General features: G+C 36.2%; 1 protein-coding gene across 2 annotated transcripts; it reads left to right on the top strand.

Moving 5' to 3' along the window:
• Positions 1-4,273: 4,273 nt before the first annotated feature.
• Positions 4,274-6,131, top strand: LOC115628609 (U-scoloptoxin(19)-Tl1a). 2 transcript variants are annotated; one of them, XM_030524804.1, is made up of 3 exons: positions 4,274-4,661; positions 5,285-5,434; positions 5,501-6,131. In XM_030524804.1, exons 1-3 carry the CDS (start codon positions 4,550-4,552, stop codon positions 5,524-5,526), a joined length of 288 nt encoding a protein of 95 aa, XP_030380664.1. In that variant the 5' UTR covers positions 4,274-4,549; the 3' UTR covers positions 5,527-6,131. The 2 variants fall into 2 exon arrangements, with proteins under 2 accessions (XP_030380664.1, XP_030380656.1); XM_030524796.1 differs by having other exon boundaries at positions 4,286-4,661; positions 5,778-6,123.
• The last annotated feature ends 7,743 nt before the right edge of the window (positions 6,132-13,874 follow it).

Below are 13,874 nucleotides of genomic sequence, written 5' to 3'. Positions count from 1 at the left end.
ATCAAATAGAATGTCTCGTTTTTCGACAATCGTCCTCGTCTCTGGGTCGTATAACCGATAGCCTTTGGCTGCTACCGAATACCCAACCATACGGTACTCATGCCCTTTGGGTTTGAATTTGCCTTTACGGGGACCCTTTGCAAGTGCAACTGCAATGGAACCAAAAACTTTTAGATGGCTAACACAGGGTTTCTTACCTGTCCACGCTTCCATTGGAGTCAGGTTGTTCAGTGCACTGGTAGGTGATCTGTTTCTTATGTATACTGCTGTGTTGACTGCTTCGGCCCACAAAGACTCGCCTAGGCCCGACTGCACCAATAAGCATCTGGACATCTCCGTTAATGTCCGGTTTGCTCTTTCCGCCACGCCGTTCTGCTGCGGAGTATAAGCCACGGTCAATTGCCTTGCAATACCATGGTGTTTCAGGAAACCGTTGAATGTTGTGTTGACAAACTCGCCTCCATTGTCGGTTCGAATACATTTGAGCTTTTTATCTGTTTGCCGTTCAACCAAGTTTTTAAATTCGACGAACTTACTGAACACTTCATCTTTCTTCCGCAAAAAATAAACAAATATACGCCTGGACTTGTCATCGATGAAGGTCAGAAAGTATTTGGATCCAGCAAGTGACTTCGTGTCGAATGGGCCGCATACATCAGCATGAACCAGTTCCAACAGCTCTTCGGCACGGTTAGTGCTTACCTTTGGGAATGGCTGTACATGTATTTTGCTTAGCATACACGTTTTGCAATTCAAGTTGTCTGGGAAAACAACCTTTCCAATACCACGCACTAGCTCTTTGCTGATCACTTCCTTCAGACTGGTAAAATTTAAATGGCCATAACGCTTATGCCACAATGTACCATCTGATTCAGTTGCGGAATAACACCTATTTTGTTTACCTTGAAACATATAAAGGTTCCCAACTTTATTCGCTTTCAGTATACACTCGCCGTTTTGTATAACTTTAGCAAAATGTGGCCCAAAATGTATAACATTGTTCTTTTGCACTGACCGGCTGACGGACATAAAGTTGCCATTCATTTTCGGTACATACAGTACATCTGACAACACCAAGGTACAAAGTTCTGTCTGTAACTTCACCTCTCCTCTGCCTTCGGCCTTCAGGAAACCAGCGTCAGCTAAACCGATCATTTCAGTGTGCGCAATAAATTTTGAAAATAACGTCTTATCGCAACACATATGGCTTGTTGCTCCGCTGTCCAGACACCACATGTTGTTCTCTATCTTTCCAACGTCCAACGCATTTAACAAGCTGCTCTGCTTTTCCATCTCTTTCTTTGTCGATTGCTTTTTCCCTTCACCGCGAATTTTCTCACGCTTGCACTGTGCCTTGTAGTGCCCTTTTTCGCCGCAGTTGTAGCAAACGACGATTTTTGAATTCCTTTTTGAATTCGCTTTGGAATGCGCGACGATCTGCTGCGTAGCTATAAATGCTCTTGCATTCTCGCTCTCTCCATCTGCATTGCCTCTGCGCTCTCCCTCTTCCATCAGCTTGATACATAACACATCAAATGACGGTAAATTGTCACGCGTCTCAATGGCGACGACAAAATTTTCGTATGGTTCGGGCAAGCTTGACAACAACACGATTGTTTTTAACTCATCATTTAATTCGATGCCAACTGTACACAAACCATCCAGAATTTCGTTAAATTCGTGTATGTAACTTGAAATGCTTTGGCCTTGAAACATGCGTTTGCCTAGCAATTTCTTGTACAGCGACACTTTCCGTACAGGTCCACTCGGCTGATGAACGTCCTTTAACTTTTTCCATGCCTCGTACGAAGTGTTGCAATTTTTAATGAAGCCCAATTGTGAAGCTTTTACACTTAGCGTTATAATTGCTAATGCCTTTTCATCTTTTGGCCTTGAACTCTCAGTATTACTAGGTTCAGCACCTGATGCCACACTCCACAATTCCGCGTGCACTAAGACAGATCGCATCTGTATGCTCCATGAGTCATAGTTATGCTCTTCCAATTTGTCTATTTGATATAGCGCACTCATTTTTTAAATGTTATATTTCTTGAGTCACCAAACGATTACTATTTCACAATACTTTGAACTTCTCCTATGAGCCTATATGCCCTGGGCCCATAACCTATTGAATAGATTATATATTCGCTGAAAAGGGAAGGGCTCAGTAGGAGTAAAGTAAAAGACAATAGTCGCGGACCGCCGTGCGTCTGTTCGCTTTAGAGTTTTATTGGAGACTGACACTTTTGCTATACATATTCTTTATGCTTACATTCGTATGCAACAGTGACAGATAACTTGTAGATAACATAAGATTATTATCTGCTTATATTAACATGCGTGCATTGGTACTTATGTTTGTATTGATTTTCAACAATGGAGAGTCGCACTATTTATTTCAATTGTTTCACCAATAAATCTTACTTTATTCCACACATGACACTTCAAACAATTGGCTCGCTGAGAAATAACAAAATAATTTAATCACGCGGCCAGTTAATCGAAAACGATGTGCCATCAAGAGCCACATGTGATAGTCGGGCGTTTTCGAAATTCCCTAAATTTAAAATCTCAACATTTAAAGCCAAAAATGTAAACATTTACGAAATTCGAAGCAATCTTTAGCATAGCAGATCGATCGCCTTGGATTACACACACAAATGGGTAACCTAATTGTAGATCTAATTTAGTCTTAACGGCTGAGAAAGTATAAAAAAATATAACAGAGAATAACGAAAAGTTAAAAAGAAGCGCCTAAAAGCATTAATGGAGGCGGGAAACTAAGTCTTAATGAAATCATAATTAATAAACTTTAGAAAAAAGGCACATCTTTACAGAAATTTTTCACAAATTTCACAATTTATTTTTATTTAATTTAATTTATTAGAAATTTCACAACTTAAATCTCGATTTTCCATCACTTAGGTAATTGGTATGAGAATCGCAGAGGAGGGCGGCCACAATATTTTTTTATTTAATTTAATTTATCAGAAATTTCACAATTTATTTTTATTTAATTTAATTTATTAGAAATTTCACAACTTAAATCTCGATTTGCCATCACTTAGGTGCTTAGTATGAGAATCGCAGAGGAGGGCGGCCACAATATTTTTTTATTTAATTTAATTTATCAGAAATGTTTTAGCTTTGGCTTGTAGTTAAGGAATCGTGGGTTCTTTCCTCAAAGAAAGGCAGATTCTGTCCGGCAAGCTACTATTTTATTTTGTACACAGGCACAGGAAACGGTTTAGACCTTTTTAAAATATCTGTCAGATGTGTCTCGCTTCCTTTACATACTTATATGTGTTTGTTTATAAGTATTTTGGTCTTCATTCATTCATTATTTCCTGGCCTTGATTTTAGCCATGGTGTGGGAAAATAAATAATAATATGGCTTTGATCGAAAGAAGCAGGAAAGTTCTGTCACATGACGTATACGCAATGATCGTGATAACGAGATAATGTTTTAAATCGTAATTTTTGCTGTTCAATGAATTGCGCTATTTTTAATAAGTCGAACAAAACTCTATTTTCCCCCATCCCCAGCTTCTTATCATCAAGACAATGCATAGATAGACGTATAGTATGTCTGTTTTAACTGTTTTATACTGGAATAATGAATGCAGGTTAATCACGTTACGCCCGGATAAATGCGGTTGATCAAGAGGAAGCAGCGGCGTAACCATCTTATGTTTTGGAGGTATTGGGGCATGTGGTACGCGCATCGTTTAATTGCTGGTTGTTGCCGCTCTAGTGTTCAATAAACAATCAGAAAGGCACATAAATAAATAAGTATGTACATAAATATTGCCCCTGCAGACCCATTCATTCACTTGAATATTGGCGTCGTGGTCATGCTTTTCAGAGCGCGTGAACAACACACTTCATATGCACATATATACATATATGGATTACGAGTATATTGGTCGGATTGTGGGCCCCAATTGATGTTGTTGTTGTTGTTGCTGCTGCTGCTGCTGCTACTGCTTTTCTTAATGCGTTGCTCATTGAGGCTTCAGTGGTCTGGCAGACAATGTGAAGTTTAGTTTTCAGTTGCTGCACAAAAATCTACAAATATATACCAATATAATTAGCTCTCACGCTCTTTAATTAAACTGAGCGGCGCCCGCATTGCCAGAGAGATAGACCGACATCCACATAGACCGATGGACAGACAGGCAGACATAAAGACATAAAGACATATAGACAGAGAGACAACGTCCGCGTGCGAGTGGAGCGCTGTTTGGCGCTCATTTGCCGATCGCTCGTCCAGTTGTGCAAAACGTTGTGCTGTTTGGTATTATTTTTTTCAAAAATATATTTTGTTTAAAAACATACGAATCGTAATTAGGCGTACTCAGTGCTACGCGAACCGTGCTATAGAGTGGATTACTTTTTACCCCAAAAAAATAGCGGCTGCTGTAATTCGAACGTTTTGTAGTGATTCTGTGAAGAAAACACGCATTGAACAAACAATCTTTACGCTGAAAACAATTTTCAGAACTAAAGAAAATACAAAACAAATAAATTAAAATAATAAATAAAGAAAATGTCTGTAAAGAAGTGCATTTTGGGCATTGGCCTAACAATCTTTTTAGTTCTGCAGGCAGTCAGTGCGAATATAGAGACGAACGAAGTGAACGATGGTGTTGAATATTATAGTAAGTGAATTAAACCGCTTGTTGGAGAATTGCAGGGGTTCTAAAAGTGAGGTAGACCCAAGAAGTCTAAATTTTTTATAACTAAAAGTCCAGAGCTACAACTGTTTCAAATATATTTCGTTCTTAAAGTAAAGCATTTTTGAGGAGAACTTGAAAAAATATTTCTAAAATTCTATTGGGAAAAATTGCCTGTTAACTAAAAATAAAAAAAAAATGTAATTTAAATTTCATTTCATTTTTTCATTAATATTCTTTGTGACTTACTTTTGAAATTGCAAAAATTATTCTAAATTTAGAAATATAATCAAAAGAGCTTAGCAATATTTCTTAAATATAGTTTACTTTCTTCCAAGTTTCAGTTTATGGAGTCTCTGTGAGTCTTCAATAGTGTCCAAAAATATATCTAATATTGTTTAGGAAAATTGCTTTTACATTTATCATATATCAAGTTAGCTTCTTGACATATTTTAGATAAATTATTTCACTTTTAGAAAAAAAATAAAAGAGCTTGTCTGCAATTAAGGAAAATTGTTACTTAATTTTTTTGGCTTGTAGTTGTTAGCTTTTATAAAAAAAAGTTCATAGACTTCTACTTTTATTAAGTCTCTCTCGGTCTTCTATAGTGCTACAGGGCGTCCGTGTGTATCCGAATGATCGTCATTGTGCCCTAGTCGGTGGTCTTTGTGTGCAATCCAGCGACTGTACAGAACCAACCACAAACAAGGGTCTCTGTCCCTCCAGCTCGCATTTGGGTGCCGAATGCTGCTATGAATGTGAGTAACCAGTGATTATAAATTGTTAAATGCTTCAATTTTCTATGCAACAACATTTCCTGACAGATAAGCCCAAGCTACCCTATCGTTAAAATTGTGCGAAAATGCATTTCTACAAAAAAAAAATCCTATTATTAAAACATTCCTATGTGGGGCTTAAAGCCCTTTGAATTGGTATTACAATATGTTCTCATTTATTGTTCTCGTTTTCCTTCCTTATATCTGTGCCCACTAACTCCAACACTACCAACACTTCCTGGCTCTCTTTCTCTCTCACTCTCTTTATTATCCGCTCTGTGTCACCACCTACTGTTATTTTGTGCGTGTCTGTGCATGTTTCTAGTGCCGGTGAGACCAGCACCTTGTGTCGAACACTTGGGCGAGTGCAAGGATCGTTGCCACCAGAGGCTTCTTCGACCCGGAACCGATTGCGAAAATGGACAAGTATGCTGTGTTCTAATATAGTTGCATATGAAAATTCCTATAAATTCTATGTTAAACAAAAAATGAAATGAAATGTGCAACTGTGAAATCAGTTCTGTCTATATACACATACATGTATTTATTTAACTCTTTAACTATATGCTTCTTATATTGTATGTACTTTATAATATGTATATGCCGATTTTAAGTATCCGATGAAATATTCGACTGCTGTAATAAACACACTGTAAATATAAGTAAATAAATATTGTTATTGATCTGTCTCACATCAACGGTTTATAGCTGATTATGTAAGTACACATGTATATACATATATGGTATGATTCATAGGCGTAGCGAAAGGGGGTGCGGCAAGACGACTTGTTCGCCCCCGTAAGATCAAAAATATTGTTTTTTCTTTACTTGTTATTTTCATACTTGTACTTTCTACACTTATGCTTTTAACACTATCCAATATTTTTTCAGAACTGAATGGGGAAACATAGATGTTTTTTATGAATCATTTTAGATGTATAGTATAATGTGTTATTTATTTAAAACTATCATCAAAGTACTACTTGTAAAATAATTTTCGCTTACGATAAAAATTTAAAACATTCATTTATAGATCCTAACAATTTATAATAATCAATTTGTATACCCTGTACCCGAACCGTATACTAGAAAGTCTAATCAATATTACTACAAGTCACTTATAGCGTTATTATATAATATAGCTGTCATAGGACCGATCGGTAAAAAATCACTTTTTTTTTATAAAGATATTGCAAGTTCAGTTAAGTTATTAAGTTTAATCAAAATCGTCATATTATCATACAGCTGGCATAGGAATGATTGGGGCAAAAAAACGAGCTTAATACCAACAGCTTGTTTATTTAGATCTTAAGAAAATCTGATTGTTATATTCCTGATATGGGATGTATGTATTATATAGCTGCTCTGGGCAACTTTTTTCTTTACGAAGATATCTTAAGCAATTCTGGAGTTTACAAGTTTTGTGTTTCGTCAAAATCGGTGCACTTTGTTTTAATTGAATGCCCATAGCGGCAAAAAGAGTAGGGCTGCCACGAAAGGAATTATTGCTGTTAAAGGTAGGTGAACAGGTTAAAATACTCGTTATCTGAATTCTTTTTCTCCCTTCTAATGGAGGTGCTGGCTACGCTCATGGCTATGATTATGAATCAATGGTCACAAAGGCTGGGTGCTGATGCTGGGCCTGGGTCAGTTGGCTTATCAGTTGCACATACTAACATACATTGTACTTATGTACATACGAGTATGTACATACTATATAGTATGTATAAAATATTTTTAGTTGATGATGTTTTGTATTTTGTTTTCCAACCGTCACGTGTACAGTTGAGTGCGAGATGCGCTCATCGTATTGAGCACGCGCTCGCAGCTCGTTGTTGCCAGCAAGTATATGTGTATATATGGATGTATATACATACATACTATATATAAGTTTAGTATAGTTATATAGTAAACATCAGACATATACTTTTCATTTCAATTGTGGCGAGTGCGCTAAGAAATAAATGAAATAAACAATTCAGCGCGTTGTCGTATCTCTTGAGATTCAATGTCAAGTTCAGCTAAATAGATTGAATCCACTTTGTCAAATCTTTTCATATATAGTACTGTTTATACCTATTTTGCAATACCGTGCCAGCAGATTTAGCAATTTGGAATATTTGCAATATCACAAATCAAGCGTCACATAACTCAGAAATCGCAGCAAGAGATTCGTTTTGAATATTCTCGGAATTATAATTTAAAAATAAACGTCCTTGTTGCGCATCTATAAGATGTTTTTTTTTGTATCCAAACGCACGTTCAAAAATGTGTGTGTATATATACAAATATTTTGTTATTATTACATACATATATGAGCTTTAGTTATGCACGATTTCATTGCTAGTGCCTGCTTGATTTTGTATGCCATATCTCTATTTATAGTTTAGTTTAGGGGCGTTGTAGGCATGTGGCGTTTCCAGCTAATAGGTTCAACGATTCGAAGCAATATGACATTGAAAGCACTACTTTGAAACGAAACTCGTGCTTTATGGCGAACTGTTAAGTTTATTACACTTGGGAGTTACATGAAATTCTAGGTATTCGTGACATCGATTTTTCTAGACTCAATTTGCCTCTAAGGGAGAAGAGTGATTTGCTTGGCAATTTTTTTCTTGAAAAGCTTATCAGCTATATAATGCCAAGTTAAATATACCTATGTACTAGTATATTTATATTATTTCACACAGCAAATGCTTTATACATTTTCTAGCAGCCTTTATCAAGTTGGTTTGATTCAAAAGCATAATAATTAAGCACTTTTTTCTATACAACAAAATTATACATTTTTCTTCCTTTAGGACAGAATAGCATATATGTATGTATTTATATTACGAGGGTAACAGCAAAGGGCAACTACTTTATACACAACAACAAAAATTATAAACAAAAACTTTATTTCTCTGCTTGAATTGTTCAACTCCAGCGCAATTGTCCTAAAATTCTTTCACTATGTTCATTAAAGCACGGTTGATATATTATTAATATATTATATCATAAAATACATGAAACGCAAATTTTGCTTTTATTTAAGTTATTGACTATTAGACGACGATTAATTTAATTTTAATAAGTGACTATTAAGTGACTTTCGCCCTAATCTTAATCTCCAAAGTGTGAACTTCGTGTAGGCGATGTTCCTGCAGATGTTGTAGATTTCTGTAATATACCGAGAAACAATGTTGCATTTTCTAAGTCGTGGCTTCTCCTACGATTTCTTTTGAGCTCTTCAATTCAAATAAAGGATCAGACTCTTTCAAAACACATGGAACTGCAAAGAAACCTACTGACCTACTCAGAGGTAACTGCTTTAGAGCTGGCTATTCTAAGAAGCTTTGTACAACAACAGTAGATAGATGCAAGAAATGCAAATGGCCAGAAGCCTCTTGCTAGCACTCACGATGAACAGCATAAGGAGGCGTCAAAATTCTCCTCGGGCGTATTATTTTCGCAAATCGTCTTCTAACTGATCTCCAATATCCGGAAACACTCAGGAGTACCTTGTGCACATGGGGCTATTAAGACATGTCCACCTATGGATTTAAAAGAGCCGGGACCAACAAGCAGTTGATAGTAAATAAGTTTTTTTCTAATATATCAATTAAATCAATTAAATTAAATTATCAGATGCGATTTTCTTTACTGTTGCGGCATTTGCAAATCAATTGGGGATTCAGAAAAGTATTTTAAATACTCGTATCTTATATTCTTATGCAGAGCAATCACGATTGAAATGTGTTTTAATTAAAACTTAATTTTTTAAAATCCCTAAACTGAACATATTCTTAATTGTTTAGTTTGTTGATTACATTTGGAAGCGAGTCATTGATTTTCGCTTATCCGTAGCCATTTGCGAATCGCGTGTTATGTATGTAAGTAACTTTATATTTGAACGATTTAGTTGCGATTTGATGTAACTGAAAATCACTACTGGCCCTATTATTTCTTGGAAAGCAGATCCATATTTTGAAATAGGGCGAAACACGTTGGATTTTGTAGGTGAATTGGATCGCGGGATCGTTAGCTGAACAGCGGTCAGTTGAAATAATTACTGTATTTATTGCATATGCTCGTATGTGTGTTAGTAATCGTGTGAATTAGTTTCAGTGTCAGTGCGCATTTCTTGAAATTACTTAACCTCAGTCAATGGCAGTGAAAACAACAGGCGGCGACTTTGACACATCAAATGGCAGTCGCTGTCGGCCTTGCTGATTGCATCAAGAACTTTGTTGATGAAATCTGTTATACTTTAGCCCGTGCGATACATACACACATACTTGTATATATATGTGTACATACTATGAAGATATGTAGTATAAATTCTCAGTATACGTATTGCATATACGTAGGCTCAGAAATGATAATGCTCAATTGAATCGAAACATTTTACTGCGACTTAGATTGCATAACACAGAGACAAGGGTCAGAGACAGAGCTGGAAGAGCTGCCCCGGCAGCTGTTATTGGTTTGGTTTTTGAACTTTCGTTTGAATATTGACATTGTTTGCATATACTTGTATTTGCGCACATAGCTTGCAATTAATTACCGAAACGAATCGATTTTAACTAAGTCATACAGCTGGGGAAAAGAAGAGGGACAGAAAGAAAGAAAAAACCCCAATAATACAGTATATGTGTACACTTAGAAAAAAAGCTTATAAATACATCTTCCACTATTTAAATAAGTTTCTACTAACTGCAATGTTTGAATTAGTTTATTCACATTAATAAATCATGACAACAGATTGGATTTACAAAATGATTAATGCAAAGAATATACGAACCTCATTGAGAATACCACAATATCGATAGTCAGTCTATAGTTGTATTTCAATTGAAAGATGACAGAGGGGAAAAATTTGATTTGGAGCAGGTTTTCCCCCATTTGAAGGTTCAGTTCGGTGAACACAGCACAACTCAGTAAAGTATAACTATCACATATTAATGAGAATATTAATTAACAACTGAGGGCTCTTCTTTGATACCAATGGCTTCAAATATCGTTAGCATTTATATTGAATTGATTCTGGTAGTAATGGAATAGTACTTTACTTTTATATAATTGTTATGATAGTTACAAAAATAAACATTTAGAATAAGTACATTAAGCAATTTTCTTAATTGCTTAATTCAAACAACTAATTTATTGAAAAAGTAACTACTGGTAAGTAATTTTAAAACCAAACCCTGCTTGTAAGTTATGGCTTGTTATGTTTAACCGAATTTTAAATTTTAAATTTAAACACATTTTTCTCTCTGTGTACGTACTGGTAAGTATTTCGTGAAGGCTTTATCAGCTCGGCCGGCATGCATGTCATACTAATAAATTATTTATGTGTTTTTGTTTTCGTTTCGTTTAGTTTCGTTTCGCTTTTGTTTTGACGGCAAGAGTGTGAGCTAATCTTTGCCAATTATATGCATGTCATATTCTATATGTTTTTCAAATAAACAGACAATAATGTGCGTCGTGTGTCTGTTTGTGTGTGTGTTCGTGTGTGTGTGTGGGTCGAGTGCAGTTTGATGTGTTGTTCATATTCCATGTCATAGTTCGCACTCATTTTTCACTTGACATATACTGCGTCTCATAGCTGTGGGCGGTGCAACGCAATTTGCATCTACATGCTGGGTGGGTTTTTTATTTTTTTATTTTTCGCATTTCACATTTCAATTTTAAATTTTATTTTCATTTTTTTCTCCACTTTTTGCATGTGGGGCTGCACAGCATAAAAGAAAATGATTTTGTGGCATAAATTAACGCCAAGAGGCACACGAAACACTATTAAAAAATACTCACACATGCAGGCGTTTGGGCCCAACAGAGACTGTTTCTATGGGTTTGTGTGCATGTGTGTGTGTGTGTGAGTGTGTGAGTGTGCGTGTGTGATGTGGCAGAAGGAAGCGCAAGTCAATGGCTTATAGAAAAGCCAGGATATTCACTACTCGGCATGCCTGGCTAGCGTGCAGCGCGACTCTGCATGTTGTGGCATCAACTTGATGCATCCTTCGCACGCAATTAATCCTTTTTCGCTCGTAGTCTCGCTTTTTCTCCAGCTCCAGCTCCAGTTCCAGCTCCACTGTCTGTGTGCAAAATGACTTTTTAAGTTAATTTCTTATGCTGTCCTCCAACGTGTCACACAATTTACTAACACATCCATACACACATATGTACATCTGTATATACATTGTATGTGTGCTCCATTGAGTCGAGCTTGGCCATTCAGAGAGTGTGTGGCGCTTGTGATTATCATTTTACTTTTTGACTTAAATGCCATTATGGTGATGGCCAGCCGTGCCACAATACCCATGGGCATCTTAAAAGGTAAATGCTTTCTGAAAAACACAAAGTTATTACAGTTATGACAGACAGTCAGTTTTGTCTTCATGTTCGGAGCTGTTTCTGTAAATATCATACAAATTATACCTGAATAGGATCCAAATTATTTAAATACCCTATAACTACGATAATTTTGCCCATTGGCGCCAGTGCCTAAGGTCAAATATTCGAAATTATTGGGACAAATAAAATCTATTCACATTATATTCTTTCAATAACCAAATTAGTCATTTATATTTATATTTTCTTTTTGCACATTGTTAATGATATGTTTTTAAAGTAGTTATTCCTAGTTCGGACTGAAACGCTTTTGATTCCTTCCTTAATTGGTTACCTGTGACCAACACAAAAGGCAGAAAAATAGCTGAGATTTATTTGTTTAAAATTTAAACATTTTTCAAACAGTTCTTAAAAAGTATTTGAGGTATTCCAAGCATTTGAATCAAGTTCTTCTACAAAAACGTGACTTTATGTTCAAACTTGTTTCTTTAATTTTTTCTTCCCGTGCCATTATTCTACTAAATTACAAAAATGCTTACAATTTTACGATTTATCATGATTGCACTGTACTAATATAAGATAGATACTATACAGACTTAGCCCATATGAATTTGTTGACTTAAAGTTTAAAACTGTATTTTTTCTATTGTAAACTTGCAACCAAAGACAGTGTACACTCGAATTCTGTTGAGATTCTTCGTTCTTTCTTCTAGTTTTAAAGAGTTGTGTTGTTTCGCAGCGTGTTTAATTGTGATTTGTGTAATTCTGCTGAAAATTTCAACACCCATTGCTAATTCCTTACATACATACGCCTGTTGTACCTCAACTGACTTATGGCTAGGGATCGGCGATAGTCTCTTTCCGTGTCCAGCACTCAAAACTCATCTTGGAGTCATTTGTGTGGATGAAAATGTGTAACTTATTTTGCCTTAAACAGGTATTGCTGAACAAACAGGTATTTGTGTGGTATTTAATGTGGCATGTAACAATATTTTGCGTACACACCCATACACATCTCACAAACTCCTATTTTTATGCAAATTGAAGTTCAAATAGCATAAAATGCAATTACTGAACTGTCTTTGACAAATCTGCCCACATTTGCATGCTCTCAGTGGTGCGTATAACGATGGCAATCATGTCATTAATTGCATGTAAATGAAAGCAAATTTGTTGCCTGGTCGGTTCAGTGAAGGTGTTAAAATTTTGCGTTTTCTTGGCTTTGAAGTGTTTTCAACGCACTGACAAAAATTGCAAGTGGCCGCCCGAGCGAGTGCCGTTAAATATGAAAAATTGTATATGCCTTCTCTGCCTTCTTAGATGGAGAGCTGTAATAAATTGTACAATTAGGAAGAAATTGTGTGGGGTGTGGGGAGGAACTCACATACATTTGAGCGAGCAAATATAAGCTTGCCAGAGGCGACAACCACACCAAGAGCCCGAACTTTTCTTTGCCAACCCACCCGGTTTCTCATTTTGTTTATGCACTGTTAACGGAATTAACCGCAATTTCTTTAATTAAAATTTCCCCGACACTCCACGTGCAAATCCTTGATGCTGGGTCGTACAACAGCAACATGGGCAGCTCAAAAAAAAAAAAGGATTGTAAATTACGCTGTCAGTCAGTCAGTCAGTCGTCTGTCAACAACAATTAAAACGGCAAGCAACTGCACAAATTAAAAATTCATCTTCCGTTTTTCTATGTATTTCATGTTTTATGCGCCGTACCGGAACAATTTTTTTCCCTCAACCCTCGCAGTTGTTGCTGTTGTTGGTTTTTATCTATACTTGTATTAAGCGTGTCTGCAAACTGGTTGATATTTTGTGGCCCTTTTTTAATTTGATTGGTGCTTCTTGATACACTTTCCGGTCATACCTTGTTGCTTGATTAGCTGCTGCAAGAAGCGAAAAAAAGGATAATTATTGTGTGTTCTTGGCATATTTGTTGAAGGAAGAAGGATGTAGAGGAATTGAAGTCTTCGCTTGATCCTTATTGGCATTTCAATAAAGGATTCGAACAGTGGCGTCGTTGCCCTCTCTCTAGTTGGGGGTCTGTAATGCTGGATTAATTAATTCAAATTAGCCAACA

The sequence above is a fragment of the Scaptodrosophila lebanonensis genome, unplaced genomic scaffold, assembly GCF_003285725.1.
Source record: "Scaptodrosophila lebanonensis strain 11010-0011.00,11010-0021.00 unplaced genomic scaffold, SlebRS2 tig00000001-arrow-pilon, whole genome shotgun sequence".
NCBI lineage: Eukaryota > Metazoa > Arthropoda > Insecta > Diptera > Drosophilidae > Scaptodrosophila > Scaptodrosophila lebanonensis.
Note: the sequence above shows the minus strand (reverse complement) of the source record. Positions and strands in the feature narration are given on the sequence as shown.

Excerpts from the sequence above, each read along its gene's own strand:
- LOC115628609 (XM_030524796.1), top strand. The coding sequence starts at position 4,550 with ATGTCTGTAAAGAAGTGCATTTTGGGCATTGGCCTAACAATCTTTTTA. Across the intron at positions 4,662-5,284 it reads CGATGGTGTTGAATATTATA|TGCTACAGGGCGTCCGTGTG; the intron begins GTAAGTGAATTA and ends GGTCTTCTATAG. Across the intron at positions 5,435-5,777 it reads TGCCGAATGCTGCTATGAAT|TGCCGGTGAGACCAGCACCT; the intron begins GTGAGTAACCAG and ends GCATGTTTCTAG.